Source organism: Pyrgilauda ruficollis, unplaced genomic scaffold (assembly GCF_017590135.1).
Source record: "Pyrgilauda ruficollis isolate IOZ18807 unplaced genomic scaffold, ASM1759013v1 scaffold10, whole genome shotgun sequence".
NCBI classification, from domain to species: domain Eukaryota; kingdom Metazoa; phylum Chordata; class Aves; order Passeriformes; family Passeridae; genus Pyrgilauda; species Pyrgilauda ruficollis.
In genome coordinates, this window is record NW_024508101.1 from 3285030 (window position 1) to 3302997 (window position 17968).

The window sequence follows — 17968 nt, forward strand, 5'->3', positions numbered from 1 at the left end:
TTGTGATTGCTCAGGGGCTTGCTCAGTTTTTGTTGTGAAGGGAAGGTGGCAGAGAACCTTTGCAACTTGCTGACATCTCCCGACAGATGCAGGACAACATTCTTTAAATACACGTCCTGAAATCAGTCCCAGGAACAGTTCCTGCTGATATCTGAGATGACTGAACTATCCAGTGCTGGCTGCAGGTGCAGATCCCTGGCAGGAGTTTGGTTTTAGGAATCTGTCAGCCTGCAAAGTGCTGCAGCCTGTGTGAGAGCCCAGTGCTCCTCATGAAGTATGGAATTCTTTTGGGAAACACTGTTGGAATATCCTCATTTTCCACAGAAGGGAAAGGTGCATGTAATCCTATAAAACTGGGATTTCTAACATAGCAAAACCTGAACTGTTTAAGGCTATAATTCCTAATTATTCTAGAATATAAATAACTGTGGAAAATTATTTTAACAGGGGTCTACTTTGATTTCTGTCTTTCGCAAGACAGGAGGGAGGGAATTCTATAGCTTGTGGAGCACATCCAGTTAATTATGTGTCACTACAACTATAAAAATACGTCCTCATGTAACCTACACACAAGAGCAATCACCTAAAATTTAATGGTGAGGGAGATGAAGGATCACTGCCATTTAAAATTACAGAATATAGAAGATAAAAGTTTCAAAATCTGCCAACAGTAGAAAATGTCTCTTACAGTGGTTTTTTGTGTCATCCATGTAACCCTAATATCATGTGATACGAAGTCATTGCTATTTTAAGAAATCTGAGTTAGACAAAAATTTGCATAACTTGATTTTAGGGAATATTGAGCATCCTTACAAATAAATCTCCTTAGCCTTATTTTTTAAAAGTTCATGACTCCAAGATGCAGGAATTCAGAAGACACTTGAAGGAATTAATAATAGTACATAACTGCACTTTCTCTATTAGGGCAAGAGCTTTAGTGTGGCTGGGAAATTAATGCTTCCATAAATTACAATTCCAGAAGGTCCAGTACGGCTGGCTCTGTAAGTCCTCTAACAGTGAGTACAAAGAGGATCAAATATACCAGAGCTCAGGCTTTATCCCTTCCTCATCCATAGATAATTCAAAGAGATCCTCTTCATTAAGGGCTTTGGCACATTGCCTACAATTTCTTTTTGGGCTGCTGTGAGCTTAATGATGCAGAACAATGGTCTTCCCTCTTGTTGAGCACTTACCTTATTGTACCTTTAATCACATAATAAAAACCAAATTAAGACACCTCGTCATTAGAGACTGTTGTAGCTGTGCATATCAATGCTTTGTGCTACAAATACAAAGGGGGCTGTGGCAGCTTGATGCAGAGCAGTGTCACCACTGATGAGTGTGGCAGCAATGGGCTGCAGATCCCATCTCAGATGTGTCCCAAGGTTTGTTTCCCAGCTGAATACAGCATATTAAATTAAGTAATAGACACTACTAGGGTTTTGGGTGTCTGGTTAAATTGGGAATCTTCTTCAGAAGATACTAAAAGTTGTGAAAATGGAAGGAGAAGGGGGAAGAAAGAAAACCAGAAAATTGGGAGGGTGTTTAACACCAGGTTTCTGATGTGCTTTTTTCAATGCCATCAACTCCTACATAAACAATAACTGAAATAAGGGCTTTTCCCTTTGTGTGAAAATTCCTGAGGGACCAAAAAGTAAACTCCATTGTAGGAAACTTAGAGAAGAATGAGTCATCTGAGATAGAGCTTTTGAGAGGGCAAAATAGAGTAAAAAAAGTTTAAGCCTGCAATTTAAGGAACTTTCCTGGTACCTGTTTCACATTGCCCACAGTATGGGAGGTGAAACACGGTGAAATCATTTCATAACTGGACACAGTGTTTTACAGAATCCTCACAGCATCACAGAATGGTTTGGATTGCAAGGGACCTTACAGATTCTGTAATTCCAACCCCACTGCCATGGGCAGGGACACCTTCCACTGGAAGAATTTCCAAGCACTTCAACATAGAATTTTAAATCACAGATGACTCTAAACTCGCCTGGGCAATGCTCCCTGGGATTTAGGATGATGGAGTTCACCCAGTGGGAAGACACCATAAGAAGAGCCCATCCAAACTGGCACTTGCAGCTGAGCAGCCCTGAGCTGGGTGAGCACAGAGCCCAGGCTGTCCCTCCAGGCTGTCCCTCCAGGCAAAGGACAGGCTGGCAGGAAACAAGCTCATGTTGCCACTGCCCTTGGTTCAGCTGAGCCGAGGTCAGAAGATTCTGCTCCGTGGTTGTTGAGCTGGCACCCCTCACAAATACTAAAGTTCATATATAAATAAACAGCTGTTGCCATGATCCTGCGGCGTGTCGGAAACTTGAAAGCCTCGCTCACGTGCTCCCATCCTGGCACGTCCCTGAGACACGGAAAAATGGCAGCGTTGGTAAAAAACAATAGTGGGCAAGCTGGAATTGTGTTTTAAAGCAGACTGAGATGCTCTTGTGGCCAAGGTTATATAAGCAGCAAGGTCAGACACAAATTCTGTGCTAATGAGAGGTCAGCAGTGATGAGGAACAAGCCAACACTGTTTTCCATTGGCAGCTTCCAGTGGCATCGCTTGCAGGGCACTGTTCTCCAGCAGAACTCCCACACAAACCTGCTGCACTGAGCTAATCACCAGTGCAGGCCCCCTTGCCATCAGAATTCCATTTGCACGTTCAGACTTGAGAAAACGAGACCAAAGTAATCAATCAGTAAGCAAGCCTAATTCAAGGAAACAGTCTAACTAGACTTAAACCTACTGAGCAATGATGTTATCCTAAAGCAGGGCCAAAGTGAAGCTTGCCAAAATAAACATTCAGCTCAAAAAAAAAAAAAAAAAAAACCCAACCTAATCAAAACTGTGAGATTTGGAAAACAGAAATAATTGCCTCTGTACATATGCTTTTCACACCCTCGAATTTAATTGGGCAGCCAGAGAATTAGTTGCTCTACATTTCAGTAGTTTTCCATGTTAAGACCAAAGTGGTGGTGCCAATTATAGGGAGCTGCTCTACTTGAAATACAGTGTATGGCTTGGAGTGCTCTGTATGTGCAGCCTGTGCCGCAGCTGAAATTAAAACTAGCGCTGAAGTTTGATTCTGTCACTTCACTGCCATTAAACTCGACCTCAATAACAGTTGTGAACCTATCTCACTTACTTCAAAGTAGTCATGTGTTTGCTTAAACAAGATGTTAATTCCAAGGGCTTTGTTCTAGACGGGGTTTTCTACTGCAGAATTAGTTCAGCTGTAGAAAAACTCTGCTTGACAGACTGGAGACTCATAATCTTCAGAAAACTGCCCTTTAATGATCGTGGCGCCTGTCTGTGGCTCACAAGTCCCCTTTCCTAATTAGACATTTACCAGAAACTGGCAATTGAAATTTTCCTCTTCACTTGATGATGAATAATGCAGTGCCTCTGTTAGGATTTCTCTGGAAGATATTCTTTATTGTGAAGTTAGAGGGATATTTTGGCCATTAAAGGACCATAAACAAGATCTGATATGAAATAAACAAATGCCTAATGGTCACCTGTGATATAAATGCCTAATCTGACCTACTTTGAAATGTCTCACTGCTGCATAATCTTCCTAAAATCTGCAGTGCCTTTCATCTTTGCAATGGGCAGATAAAATGCTCAGCCACAGCATGGATTTATTAGGATTTTTTTTAAATGATGAATGATTGAAGGGATGAGTTTTGTGATGCTTTACACTTACACATCTGTTTAATGCTATGAAGCAGGTGGCAAGAAGTCACAAGGGAGAAGCACCAGGGACAATCACTCTGAGCTCTACTGTCACATGTCAGACATGGGCTGGGAAAAAAGGAAACATATGGAGTAATGAAAAAGTGCAGATTCAATAAATGTGTTTTGTTGTGTTCATTAATAATGGAAGAAAAAGGTCAGGCTTCATTTTCACTGAGACAGGACAGCTCTGCAGCTACATGAGCACTGGATTGGTCCTTGCAGAGATTTGGTGGGTCAAGGGAAGCAGATCCAACTGGAACTTGGGCACAAGTCAGGGATTTGACAGGAGAGGGGCAGAATAAATAATCTCAAATATGCATAAACATTAAATATTACAATATTCACTAATTTAAGCAGTGACAGTTGAAGAAAAACTTCCTATTAATATGGAATATCTTCAGGCAAAAAGCCAGATGCCACCATCCAAAACACAAATGGTCAGAATCAGGGCACTGTTTTCTTCCTTGTGTCCATCCAGGGAAAATCCTGGGTAGGGACACAGAGGTGATTTGACATGCTGTCCACTGGCATAGGAACTGGGCACTGATACACCAAAATTATCCCAAAAAATAACAAAAACTACAAATGGAAGTGCAACAAGAGGGTTTTTTGCAACTTCAGTATTCTGTACACTCTTGCAAAGTGAAAACTGAAGATCATTTTAGAGAAAGCAATCATTCATATGCTGGAAGATCACAACTGCTAAGAACTTTTAAATTTGGCTGAGGTGCTTCAGAATTCAGCAGAAGCTCCTGATAAATCTGTGCAACTGCCTCAGTTTTAGGCCAAAGCAAAGGAAAATGAAGGTGTTTTTGTCAATGTCACACCGTGAGAACTCATGGCCATGGCAGCACAGAGGGAGGAGGTGGTGGGACTCCCTCCTGAGGTTCTTTAGCCACTTCAGCTGTGCCTGTGGAAGGCCCGAGGTGACAAATGGGTCCCTCCTGAAGCAGCAGGGCTGAGAAACCCTCTGGATCTGTCACTGGGTTCCCACAGGGCAGCACAGGGTGTTCTTTCCATCTTTTCTTGGAACCAGCTTCAATAACCCTCTTCAACACAGGTGATCTTCAGAGCTGTCCAAAATTTCTCTTCCCCTGCCCTGCATCACTGAGGCATTTGTGGAAGAGGGGAGGGAGTGGGAAGATGGACTCAAAAGCTACAAACAATGACCAGCAGTGTGGAAACGGGGTGCTGGGAATAAGAATGATCCTAAACACCCTGCCTGGGTGGTGGCATGGGAGGTCTGAGTTGTGCTGTGACCCCAGGCAGATCGCTCACTTGTTATGCTTTTCATCTTCTGTAGGCATCCCTTTTGTCTGTTTGCCCTGAGCAGGTCTCCAGAGGCAGCCCTGCCTTTTGCTGTGCTTGCACAGTCTGATGTGCTGCTAAAATGATGTCAGTATTATTTGAAGTGCTGGTCTGTACAGCAGAAAGTTGTACTACTCTGATTTTAATTGAGGTGTGGTGTTAAATATTGCCTTACCAAACTGGGAGTGCTGGAAGGCCACAGCAGGGGAAAGCTCCCTCCAAATCCTTGTCTTTGACCATTCCCTTTTTCCCTGGGAGAAAGGTGCTGCTCTGCAGGGGCCTTTGGTCTGATTCGGGACAGGAATTGTTTCTTATGCTACTCAAATTCAGCTTGAATCCACATAACATTTGCACCCTCAGCTAAAAGGGTTTTAACTTTTTCATGCTGTTCACTCTCATTGTGTGTTACTTTAAACATAAATATAAAATACAAAGCTTTTTGGAAGCTGCCATTGATAAAAATCTGTAATTTGTTGTACTAGATGAACACGTAGACATAGGTTTTGCCTCTTGGGAAAAGCACATGTGGGAAGGGCAAGAGCATTTCCCAAGGAGCCACACTGGAGGTGCAGTGCTGGAGATGGACAAAGCAGGGGATGTGAGAAAACGGGTAATTACACTTGCTGAATCCAGTCATTAGTAATTCATGGTTATTTATGGCTCATTTGTAGCTCACTCAGAGATCCCATTGATTGGCCCCCTCTGGGGCACGCTGCAGAAATGGCAGAGAGAGGCATTGAAAGGGGAGGCCTGTAAACTTCTGGCTGTGTTCTAGATGGACCTGGGTTATTAAGCCGTGAAAAGATACACAAAAGATCACTTGAAGAAATGAGGAAAAGCGTTTCTGCCCTGGTAAAAAGTCATTTAACATGATTAATGCATCTTTAAGAGAAAAAGGGCTCCAAGTAAACTTTGCTTCTAGTGGAAGTCCAAGAGTCTCAGAAGCTCCAGCACTGCTCTGTGTTTTCATTGAAGAAAATGATAAAATCCCCTGTGGTTTTATTTGGAGTAGTGATCCACAGGAGCAGAGCCTGAGAACCCAACCAAGAGCATCTTAGTATGCTGCAGACACTCCTGGCACTGCCTTGGTAATACCTAAATGTGCTAATTACTAGCAAAATCAAAATTCCTTTATTCCCAGGCTCTTTTTCCCAAGATTTTCCATTTGCAAGTTAACGGTTTGGAGAACAAATGTATTCTGTGCTCTTAAGGAAAAGAATTTTTCCTTGGCCTGAATTGTTTTGTCATGGATGGCTCGCAAGGCAGAAGGGAAATGCACACACATGGAAACAGTCTATTACTGAACAATGTAATTCTGGGGTTTTGAAAAGGAGAGAGACTGTACATATGAGGGAAATAAAAGAGGGATTAGATGGATCTGCAAGAAGAATTAACCTGTATTTTGAACCTTTTTTTCTCCAATTCCTGAGGAAAAGGGGGAGGTTATAAAATAGGCTTTTTGCTGCTCTTGCTTCTATAAAAATCTTTAAAGTTGTGCTGCTTTTTCTTAGTATGCAGACTCCTTAAGAACTTGCTAAAGGAGTGAATCAGACCATAAAGAGCATTTTAAATGGAGCACAGGCATCTGTAGTCTAACAGAACTAGCATTTTTATAGTGCACTTCCCAAGGATTTGCATGAATATCTACAAAGAAAAGCTGCTTACTCATTCTTAGGCAAAAAAGTGTTTTTTTTCTCTGTGACATTTGTGAGGCACAGAAGAGCCTACAAGCTGTACAATGCATGCAAATGTTTATCGTTCATGGCATTAAACCCACAGAAATCAGTCTAAATTAATGGGAAAAAATAATTTACTGAAACCCCGTCTGGTTTCTGCTGTGTGCTCCCAACATCCAGAAAACAATGTCACATGCTATTGCTGCAAAAATAAAATACAAAATAATTCTAACTAAACTGTTCTGCACAGGGGTTTTGTGGCTTTCCCAGCCTTTCTGTAACTACTTCCACCAGAGCCTGAAGTCACTTCATCTGTTCTGCTGCAGATGGTGTCTGCTCATGCCTGAGTGCTGAGCTCCTCCATGCCCTGAGCACCTTCCCCACCTTTTCTGCCAGCCCTTTCCTGTCACAGCCCTGTCCCAGTGTCCCCTCCCCGGGCTCCTGTGTGTGCCCCTGCCGTGGCTGCCAGTGGGAAACTGGGAATGAGCTCCAGGAGCATCCTTGAGTGGAGAACCCAGGTGTGTTAATTCTGCTCTCACAGGAAAAGAGAAACCACCACTGCTGGGGTTTCCATAAGCTCTGTGGCAGAAGGAAAAGAAAATCAGAACTGGTGGCAACCAGGAGGAAGTTCTGTCCGCTTGCAAACAAGTGACATATACCTGAAGGCCTCTAATTTATGTCTGCCATTTAAAAGTGGCAATTAATTAGCCTCTCTGCCCACCCAGAGAAATAAAGCATGTAAATCACTTACCTTGCTCAATAATTAAACACCAGCTATCGATAAAATGACATTTATGTAAAAGCACAAGCGTGTCCTATCCTGCCTCATACCTCAAGCAAAAATAAGAATGTGTTTTCTGGTAACAGAGAACAATTCTGCCATGCCAGCCTTGGCTGCAGATTCCCTTTGCCTTGCACAGGAGGTCCAGCCTTGTCCTCACAGTGGGAAGGCTGGAAGGCTCCAGCCTCTGCACCCTGTGCCAATTCTGACCTCAGGAAATTAGCATCTAAACAGTGGCCCTTGGCTCAGGGACCTCTCAGTAGAACAGTTGTTCAAGTAAAAGCACATTTATAAATATAAAAACGTGAGAAAAATCTGCCCTTGTAAAAGGTATTTCACTGTGGCATATCTGGAATTAATAGAAGGAGGAGATTTCAACAGGAGGGATGCCAAATCCCTTGCACAGCTCCAGCAGAGAGAAGCCAATGTATGTCCAAATCCTTACACACTCACAGCACTGGAAAATTATATGGAAAGCCATCTCCTAGTGAGGTAGAACAAATTCTTCACGAGCCTAAAGAGACATGAGGATTTTCCTGGGTTGTTTCTTTTCGTTTTCTCCTTGTTGAGAACATCACTGCTCACGAATCATCACTGATTTATTTGTTTTTTGTACTTAATATGTAGCTGCCAACAGAGAGAGATTTGGAAACAGACCCAGGAATGCACTTGGGTCTTACAACCCTACAGCCCTGATTTCACCCTTTTATCTCCAAGGCAGCACTCAGACATTTCCAGCCTTTTGCATGGCTCTGAGGAGTCTGATCTCCAGCTCTGCCCACATTTTTGCTGTACTCACACCTCCTAGGCTGTCATGGGATGTTCCTCAGCAATTCTACCTGATGTTTAGGGTTCCTCAGTGGAGTTCTGCTGCTTCCATTTGGGACCAGATACAGCCTATTAGATTTTTTTCATTCCTCTTTTCATTAATTCCTGTTTATTTTTCTGACCATTTACTTCTTGGGTGTAGGAATTAATGAGAGCTTCATTATCAAAATGAGAGTTGAAGACATTGTTTCCTTCTGTTTGTTTGCTGGGGTCACCCGTTTGGATTTGTGCCTCCCCTCTTCTGCCTTTGGGCACCATCTCTCTTTTTCTCAGTTACAAATATACATCACTTCCACCTTCATTGACCATGGCAGCATTTTCCCTTCCATTATCTCCGTCTGGCCATGGAATGCTGATGGCACTCTCATCTTCATAACTTCTTGATTTGCTGTTAATGTCCTCTCTCAGTCAGAGCCTGAGCTGAGGCACTGCAAAAGCAAAACACCCCTTGACTCCAGTGAGCATCAAAGCAAGCTCAAGTGACTATTTTAATAATTTTCATTCCAAGTATTAAGACGTCCAGGAGACACAGACCTCCCAGATAGGATTATGCCATCTTTATCTATACATTTCTTGCTGCCTTTGTAGATTTCCTCTCTCCTGCCTACTTTATTGCAGAAGAACATACCGTACATACTACAAAATAAATTACTGTACATGCTATTTTATTTCATAATCATTGCATAGTTTCTATTTTTAAAAAAAATCATTTTAACCATGCCTTCCTTATTCACTGTCTGGTGTTAATACAGTGTTTGTGTCCCTGCCTCATGCAGTGGCTAAACCCACTCTCTGGCTGCACCACAAATTTCACCCAAGTCCATTCAGCTCCGTTTAACTCCAGTCACTGCATTTTATCCACAACTTTGTCCATATTCCTTATATTTCCAATGCTAAGAAGGTCCAAAAGCTAAGCATTTCACCCTTCCAGACAAGTTAATTTATCCATCCTTTGTGCCATGAAAGTTCCCATTGTCTCTGTCGCATGGCGTGTTCCTCAGAAATTATGCATATTTGTCGTTTTTGGCAGTCTTTGAAGCATTCATGTGCATGGATTTTTTTTTCTGTGTTATTTCAGATGTAACTGTTTATAAGGGAAAAAATTGCTGAGCACAATTCAGCAGCATTAGGAATAAAGTCTAGGAATATAAACCCCTTTTTTGTAAACAAAGCAAATCTATACAGATTTATTAATTTATTTGTTTTATTATGTATTTATTGGCTTTTTAAGCACTGGGAATAATTATTTATCAATTGTAATGAATTTTCCAGATAGAAACTAAGCATATTAGTATCACCTATTTGCTAGACTCAGGATTAGCCACAAGTACTGACTCAACACAGACACCAGGAATCAGGCCATTGAGGTCATCCCAGTATATTTCTCTTCTGTATCATTTTTGTGCTGCTAAAAATAAAATACCAATACCTGCTACTTTTTCTAGACTAAAAAGCAATTTATCTCTGTTATGCATAAGCAGACTTGGGAATTACTGCTTTTTATTATCCAAATATTTAGCACTTTCATCCTTATTTCCCTGTAATGGAAAATGATATTATTGGTGTGCTGAGATGGGAAATGCTTTAAAAAAAAGTAATTACAAACTATTCACTGCTCAGTATTTACCACATATTGTGGCACTTGCTGCAGGTTTTTTAGGAACCAGATTCAGAAATGTAATTCCCTGCTGTAAAGCACTTTTAAGCGTATTTTTGTGTCACTGTGTGTTCTTTCATCATCTGTTAGGGCAGTTCTGACCACATCTGATAGATCAGCATCACCACAGTGGCCAGGGCTGCTGCTCAGAACAGGAACCTGCCGAGCTAAAAGGATTCCACTCAGCTGGGGTTTAGGAACCATCTCTTGTAAGGGATCCACAGACTGACCCCAAAACCATTCATCATGTGGACAGCTACTGTCCAGAGGCTTGTTTGCCTAACATGATGTGGGTGCTGCCACAGCTCATAGAAATATTAACTTTTAAAGACAAAATCCCCAACCCTGTCTTTGGAGTGGGTTAAGAAGCCCGTAATAACAGCAGTACACTGACTTATGCTTCCATTTCACTGTAATCAATGATTGCCATCCTGTCAAACCCATCCTTTAAAGAAATTTACACATCAACTATAGTTCTGCTTGTAGAGTTATCAATTTACCCGCTGGAAGCTGAATGCCAGAAAGTCACAAACCTTTGCTACACAGAAAGAAGCAGGAGAGGGTTTAGATTAGGATTTAGCTGGCTCATCACCCCAGTTCTAAAATCTGGTCCCATGTCCTTCTTCCTGGCTGTGCAGCACCTTTTCTTTTTTGTGGTATTATCAGCTTGCAGACAACATAGTCAGGAAACTACTTGGACATAATTCCTGTAGTAACAATTCATGACACAGTGCAGCTACTGCTGCCTGTTCCCTGCATGACATCAACCTGTCCTTGAAGTCATGATTATTTATGTAACAATTGCATAGGAGAGCACAAAGAGGATGCCAGTCCATGGATTTGCAGAAATAAAAGTGTCCTAAGGAACCTAAATTAAAATTAAAATGCAGGCCTGTACTAAACAGTCTGTAATCCAGGTTCATGACAGCATGTGGGAATGAACTGGAACTCAGTCCTGTGCAGGATTTTACCAGGTTTTACTGTGAAGATGGAGAAAGGATCTTTATAGATAGTTTCCTGCTCGAGAGTTATTCTGAGCACATTTCTGAAAAACATTATACACTGCAATTTAGATTCTTTTGTTTTGATTGCTTGTTGGGTTTAGTTGTTCCAAAAAAAATTAGGATGCACACAGTAAAATGTGCAACGTTTAATTTGCAGCAAATAATAAAATTCAAACCATAATCAGCATTTCCTTTTTCCAGAGAAAACATTACACTGAACCTAATTTTACAGCTGTACAAACTGTTTTAAAGTAATCTGCTCAATTGGGCGAGTTAATGATATTTAATTTGACCAGGCCAAACTTTACACGCTGTGCATTACTGGGAGCAATCGTGAGCAGTGCAAGTGTTTGTGTGATGTAAATGTCATGCTAACACCTTCCCCTCTCAGCTGGCTTCACAAAAATCCCGGTGTCATCACCTCTCTAAGGCAAACTCAAGATGACAGCAGGAAAAAGTGTTACTTGCACAAGGTAATTCAGCAGGAATTTAGCCTTTTCAAACTATTCTGCACTCAAGTTAACCCTCTTTATATCAGGCAGGTTTTTGCCCTGGGCAATATGTTAAGTATGGGCTAAATTCAGTTGTTGTGCTGAGCAATGTTCTCGTTCAGGTGCCCCACTTTAATATGACTAAATGTGGATTATGGTGCAGGGTGTGAATTCACTGCTCTGTCCAATTCCATGGCCTGGCATGTCTCCTGTTATTTCTATCCACTACTCTAAAATGGAGTTTTTTTATTGCAGTGACTGACTACTACCGTCATGTTTCATCTGAGAAATTGTTTATCAGACACAAACACATAGTTTTGTAGTTTTGGTTTTGTTCAGCAAAAAGGCAAAGAGCCTAAAAAGCAAACCAAAACTAGAAAAACTCCAAGACAATCAATAACTTCTTGTGTTTGAACAAGGGCTGAGGGATTTCTAATCTGCAAGAAACAAATGGGATTCTGGTTTGTACTTCACCTCAAAGAGCAAGCCCAAAAATCTATCAAAATAAAAAGCAGAGCAGAGGATTTGTAAAATTACTGTAATGAAAAGGGAAAATGAGAGATGCACAAGGTTGTGGGGATGGTTCCTGGCACTGGCTGCTCACACCTTGGTGATGCCTAAAGAGGCTGACCTAGAACAGAGGCTGGACAGAGTTAAAGGAATAAAGTAGGAATTTATTAAAAGGCCTTCACAGGATTCACCTTGGGCAGCACAAGAGGCTGGCCATGGTTCTGCCCAAGATGGATGGTGTGTCATGAGTTTTTATACTTTTATAAGTTTTGGTCCATTTCCATGTTGGGTTCATTGTCCAGGTGATGCAGTCCCACCCTCCCAGGTTGCTCTCCTCCATTCCCTGCTGTTTGCACTTTTTGGGGTTGAAGCTGCAGAGGTGTCCTTGTGTTGTGATGAACTCTCTGTGTGGAGACACAAAGCTTGACTCCATTTTTCTCAGAAGGTTGATTTATTATCTTATATATTATACTAAAATACTACATTAAAACTATACTAAAAGAACAGACAGAAAAGAAAGATCAGAAGGCTACAAAGAACAAGAATAGAATAGAATGCCTAACAAAATCCTGTGACTGCTCACAGCCTTGGCACAGGTGGCTGTGATTGGCCATCAATTGAAAACAATTCACATGGACCAATGGAAGATGTACCTGTTGCATTCTACAGCAGCAGATAGTAATTGTTTACATTTCTTTCCTGAGGCTCCCAGCTCCTCAGGAGGGGAAAAATCCTAGGAAAGGATTTTTAATAAAATATTATAGCTACATCCTTGGTTCTAGAAAAGGATTGTTCTGTGTGACTGAGCTGTGAGCAGAACCTGCTGACACTTTGTATGAAGTTCAGCATTATATACCAATGCACTACAGAGTCTGGGAAACATGAAAGCTAAACCAGGATGGCTGGGAGCTGAGCCTGGGTCCCTGACAGCTTTGCTGCTTTGTCCCCGCAGGTCAATGGGAAGGATTTATCCAAAGCCACCCACGAGCAGGCGGTGGAGGCCTTCAAGACAGCCAAGGAGCCCATCGTGGTGCAGGTGCTGAGGAGGGCCCCACGTGCCAAGGCCCACGAGCCTCAGCTGGTGGATGTGGGCACCCAGACCGACATCACCTTCGAGCACATCATGGCCCTCAGCAAGATGGGCTCACCCACCCCGCCCGTCCCCGGGCTGGACCCCTACCTGCTGCCCGAAGAGTAAGTGATGCTTTCTGAGCCTCAGAAATCCTGGTGCTCCATAACGTGGTGTGTTAGGAGTTCACAGCCTTGCCTCACTCTCTGGTAAACGTGTCCTCCCAGAGGCAGCCAGGATTCATCCACCAGGGAGACACAGACATGTACCCTCAGAAGTAGCCAGGATTCATCCACCAGGGAGCCACAAACATATACTCCCAGAAACATGTAAACATGTCCTCCCAGAAGTAGCCAGGATTCATCCACCACTGAGCCATAAACTTGTCCTCCCAGAAGTAGCCAGGATTCATCCACCACTGAGCCATAACTCACAGGATTTTCATTTTTCCTACACATTAGCGAGACATTACTCACATGAGTAATGCCACTGAGTCACAACGTGGCCTCGTAAAGCTCTTTTTTTTTTTGCTGGCGTTTGATGGATAAAGTTATTGCATTTTGTAATTCCTCTCACTGCCTCTTTGGGTTGCTTATGTTTTAACTTTATTTTTTATGGCTGCCATAAATTGTGTAATGCTAAGAGCTGCGACATTCTGTTCCAGTGTATTAATTACTTTATTATAACCCTGCAGCGCTGTTACTCGAATAAGTTATTTTCTGGGACTAAAATTACTTACCAGTGTTGTCATGGATGTTTTAGAATCAAATTTTAATTATTGTTAATGGTAATTTGATGCTTTTGTACTTACAAATACAAATGACAATTATCTCCTGGTGCACACACCCCCCGCCCTCACATGCTGTTGGAGAGGAAAACAGCTCCCCAAGGAGCCCCTGCAGATTGCCTGTCATCCTGCCACGCATCTCCATGGGGAGCAGGGAATGGAAAGCATTCTGACCCTCTCAGTTGCTGTGTGTGACAGACTGATCTGGTCAAGCCGCAGCAATTCCTGGTTTTGAGGTCCTGAGGTGATCCTGCACGCGGTGAGAGCGGCACTGCTGTGCAGCCAGGGCACCTCTGCAGAGCTCCCTGCTTTCCCTGCTGGGAAAAGGGGTTTGGATGCACGCAGACACTGATCCTGCAGTGCCCCTGAGCGACTTGCAGAGCACAGCAGCCTTCACATACAGAGCCAGGACCATTCCATGGCAGTGCCTGTTCCTCTCGTCCCTCTCTGCTGATACTCGGAGATATTCCAGCACGGCCACCTATTCCCAGCCCACTCAAAATTCAAGCACAGCAGCAGAGTTTGGTGGAAGTACTTGACAAAAGGCTGGAGCTTTGAGCTTGCAGTGAGCAAACAGCAGGGCTTGGAGCCTGTGGAGAGGACGTGATTGTTCCTAGGGCCTCGACACTGCACCTCCCAACCTCGTCTGCAGCAGGGGCTTTTAGTACCTCTCACTTGCCAGCTGCCACTTAGAAAGTGGCAAAGATTCATTCCTGATCAATCATTTAGGAAAAAGTTCTTCCCCGTGAGGGTGCTGAGCTCCTGGCACAGGGTGCCCAGAGAAGCTGTGGCTGTTCCATCCCTGGAAGTGTCCAAGACAGGTTGGAGTAACCTGGTCTAGTGGAAGGTGCCCCTGCCCATGGCAGGGATGGAATGAGATTTTCCTTAAGAAAAGATTTGCCTTCCACCCCAAACTGTCCCATGATTTAATCATTCTGTGATTTAGGTTGCAACGTGCCTGCATTGTTGCACCTTAGCCCTATCAGCTCCATATTGTCCCTTAATTATTAAATCCAGCTGCTGAGTCAGCAGTGTCCCTCTCATGCCAGGGCCACACTCAGCTCTCTGGCTGTGCTGTCACCCAGCACGTGAAAGCAAAGTCATTTTTTCCTTGTGTTTCCTCTCACTTCTCCCAATTCCATTCAGATTAATCTCGACTGCCTCTAACAACTTGACTATCCTGGCCAATTAGCAGATGCTGTTACATAAATAGCCTCAGACATGTATCTAGTTAACAGAGAATTACAGGGAGTTTACTTTCACTGCAAATGAAACAATCCAGCACAGAAAACAGTGATCACAAGAGCATTACACTGCTTACAACTTCCAAAATAAAGGCAGTGGAAGTGTGGGAGAGCTCAAGCAGTAAAAAGCAGCAGGCTGTCCTCCTACAATACATGGAATTTTCATTTAAAACACTTACTGGGGTAAGTGGTGTAGCTTATAGAATTAACCACATGCAGCTCCTCAGTGTGGGGGTCAGTCCATCATCTCCCCTACAAGCTTGGAATGCATTAACAAGTTCCACTAAAGTCCTGAGTGCTGTCCTAAAAAATACCTTTTTTTTTTCCAGCCATCCATCCGTGCATGAATACTACGACCCAAATGACTACATGGGAGGAATTCATCAAGAAATGGACCGGGATGAGCTGGAATTAGAGGTACTGAATCTGAGTAACTATTTCATTTCCATATGCACCTCAAGGCCTCAGAATTGCATGAAGTGGAAAGACTTTCCAAAGCAGATATTTGTGATAACATTGTTCACTAGTTGCTGATGCCTTTATCACTCCATTGAACTGTGAGCCAGGCACTGATCATCTTCAGCTAACAAGTTAACATAAATAATGAAGTCATTGATTCCTTTAATTAAATTCCATGTAAGTGTGCTGATTTAGGCTTTCTGAAAATCTGAAAGGCTCTGCTCAGTGGCAGGACCTGTTCCACATAACCACAGTAAAAATGTGTGAGCTTCCCTCAAATATTTCCTGGCTGCGAAACAGATGTTCTTGATCATATAATTTTGAAGTATGTTAAGTTTACAAGGCAAGGCCAGGATAGATTTGCCACTATATTAAGCTGTTCCTCCCTTTTTCATTACTTAAGTGACATATGTATACATATGAAATTACAGATAATAAAAATTGAACCAGTCATGAAGGTATGCAAGCCCTTTTCCCTGCCGAATCTTTAAAAACCACTTTTGGTTTTAGTGCTTGTATATCCCATCAGAAGTTCACCTTCAGTTTTCTCATTCCTAATTTTAATAACCTGCTCCCAACCATTCAAGGTGCAGCACAGAAATTGTGGAGTTCTGCAAGATACTTAAGCAGTACTGACCCAGTGAAGTGGTTTTAATTATTTATAATAAATAGTAGCAAAGCATCCCAATAGTTCTAAATACAGCCAGCAGTGTCTGACCCAGCTGATTCATCCAAGACTATGTGTAAGAGAATGTTTTGTACCCCTAGCTGGCTTTGCACTTCTGATTTCTTAGATCCTGGTCCTGCCAACACCTGTTTGTCACAGCGAGCAGTGCTGACCTGCCTGAAGCTCTGCTGAAATCACTGCAGGTTTTTCCACAGCTTCAGTGGGAGCAGAGTTCAGCCCTTCCATGAGCGCCAGGTTGTTTCCTTCTATAAAAGTGTTTGCAGGATCAAGGACTAAAACCCCATAAAAAGTTTGCAAGCTGTTCTCAAATTCTGCGGATCTGGTAGCAATTCATCTCTGTATACAAACGTAAATCAAAGGCAGGATAAAATCAAAGTGCCAGTAAAACAAATGCTACTTAGTAGACTTCAAGGCCTTACTTTTCAAACAAGGGCCTTTTTTTTCTCTTAAATAAAAACAAATACAGCATAGATTTCAGTCTCAAAGGAAAATGTAGAACAAATCAGTGTTTTCTACCAGTATCTTTCCAAAATCTACTTTTTAGGAAATCTAATATTATGGATAAATTCTAATGCTTCCATTAGAAGGTCAACCAGTTGAGCTGAAAACAGTTTAAACACACGCACTCCAGTAGCCAAACCTTAATATGCCTTAAACCACAACATTAATAATTGTGACATTGATATAGTGCTTGATGGCAAAAGGTGATCAGCTCAGTAACACAGGCAGATGAACATTAGGAAAGTCTCTGTAGCCTAATAGTATTTCTTAAAAACCACTAAAGATTCCTGTTCAAATTGTAAAGACTGTGATCAATGGTAAGGTCAAAGTGCTAACAGGGACTCAACTGGCTGGTTGCTTTTTTGTTTGCCTTTTGATAGATATGTTTTAAAAGACCACAAAGGCACTGTTTCATTGACTGCAGCAGGAATGTCGAAAGTAAGAAAGCCATCAAGTCAGCCTTCTGGGTTTCTATGTCTATAAAATGTGCTTTGAATTTAAATCAGAAGCTCCTCATCTAAACTTTTATGGTCTATAACTGACTGGTTAGTGATTTGTAACAAGCAAACAAGACAAAAAAGGTGAAATAGCCAAGTTCGCAACAAACCTCCAATGTAAATATCCATAGGAAGGAATTTATGCTGGCAGTATTGCTGAGGTGCCAAAATTGTATTCTTGGTTTTATCTCAACATTTGTCTTAAAATTGATGACTCAGAGGTAACTGCCATATATTCTCTGCTACAAAAATAAATAAATAGCATTTCTTTTCTTTTGAAGTTTCCATGCCACAAGTAAAGAGGAACTAAATCGTGAACTCCTATTTTATTATAAATTAAAAGTACATTCATTCTTCACGGAGGCCCAGCTAGAAGTCATTTCAGGCTCATAAAGGAAGAATAATGTCACTCCAGGATTCCCCAGCAGTGTTATGCATTAATATGTTTATTCAAACAAGTCTGTCCAGCTGTCAGACACAGCCCAAGCCAGGGCTCTCTCAGTGGAACTTTCTCACATTACAAAGGAGAACATTCTACATCAAAAAGAGGCCTGTTCCCTCCCATTTGACTTTCTGTCTTCACCCTCCCCAATATGCAACTTGTGTGTAGGTCTTTCTTTCCAAGAAAAGAACTGAACTCAACTGAACGGTTAGCTGAAAGTCAGTGAAGCTTGCAGATGAAAATTACATGAAATGTTTGCTACTGCTGAGAAGGTTCCCTCTGATACTCTC

At 42.2% G+C, this 17968-nt stretch overlaps 1 protein-coding gene across 3 annotated transcripts in view; it reads left to right on the top strand.

The window, feature by feature from the left end:
* PDZRN3 (PDZ domain containing ring finger 3) overlaps positions 1 to 17968 on the top strand; it is a 131199-nt gene that overhangs the window by 102614 nt on the left and 10617 nt on the right. For all 3 annotated transcript variants that reach the window (XM_041461685.1, XM_041461693.1, XM_041461698.1), the window contains 2 exons: positions 12944 to 13185; positions 15421 to 15508. In XM_041461685.1, the coding sequence (XP_041317619.1) occupies positions 12944 to 13185; positions 15421 to 15508 (330 nt within the window). The remainder of the gene's footprint in view (positions 1 to 12943; positions 13186 to 15420; positions 15509 to 17968) is intronic.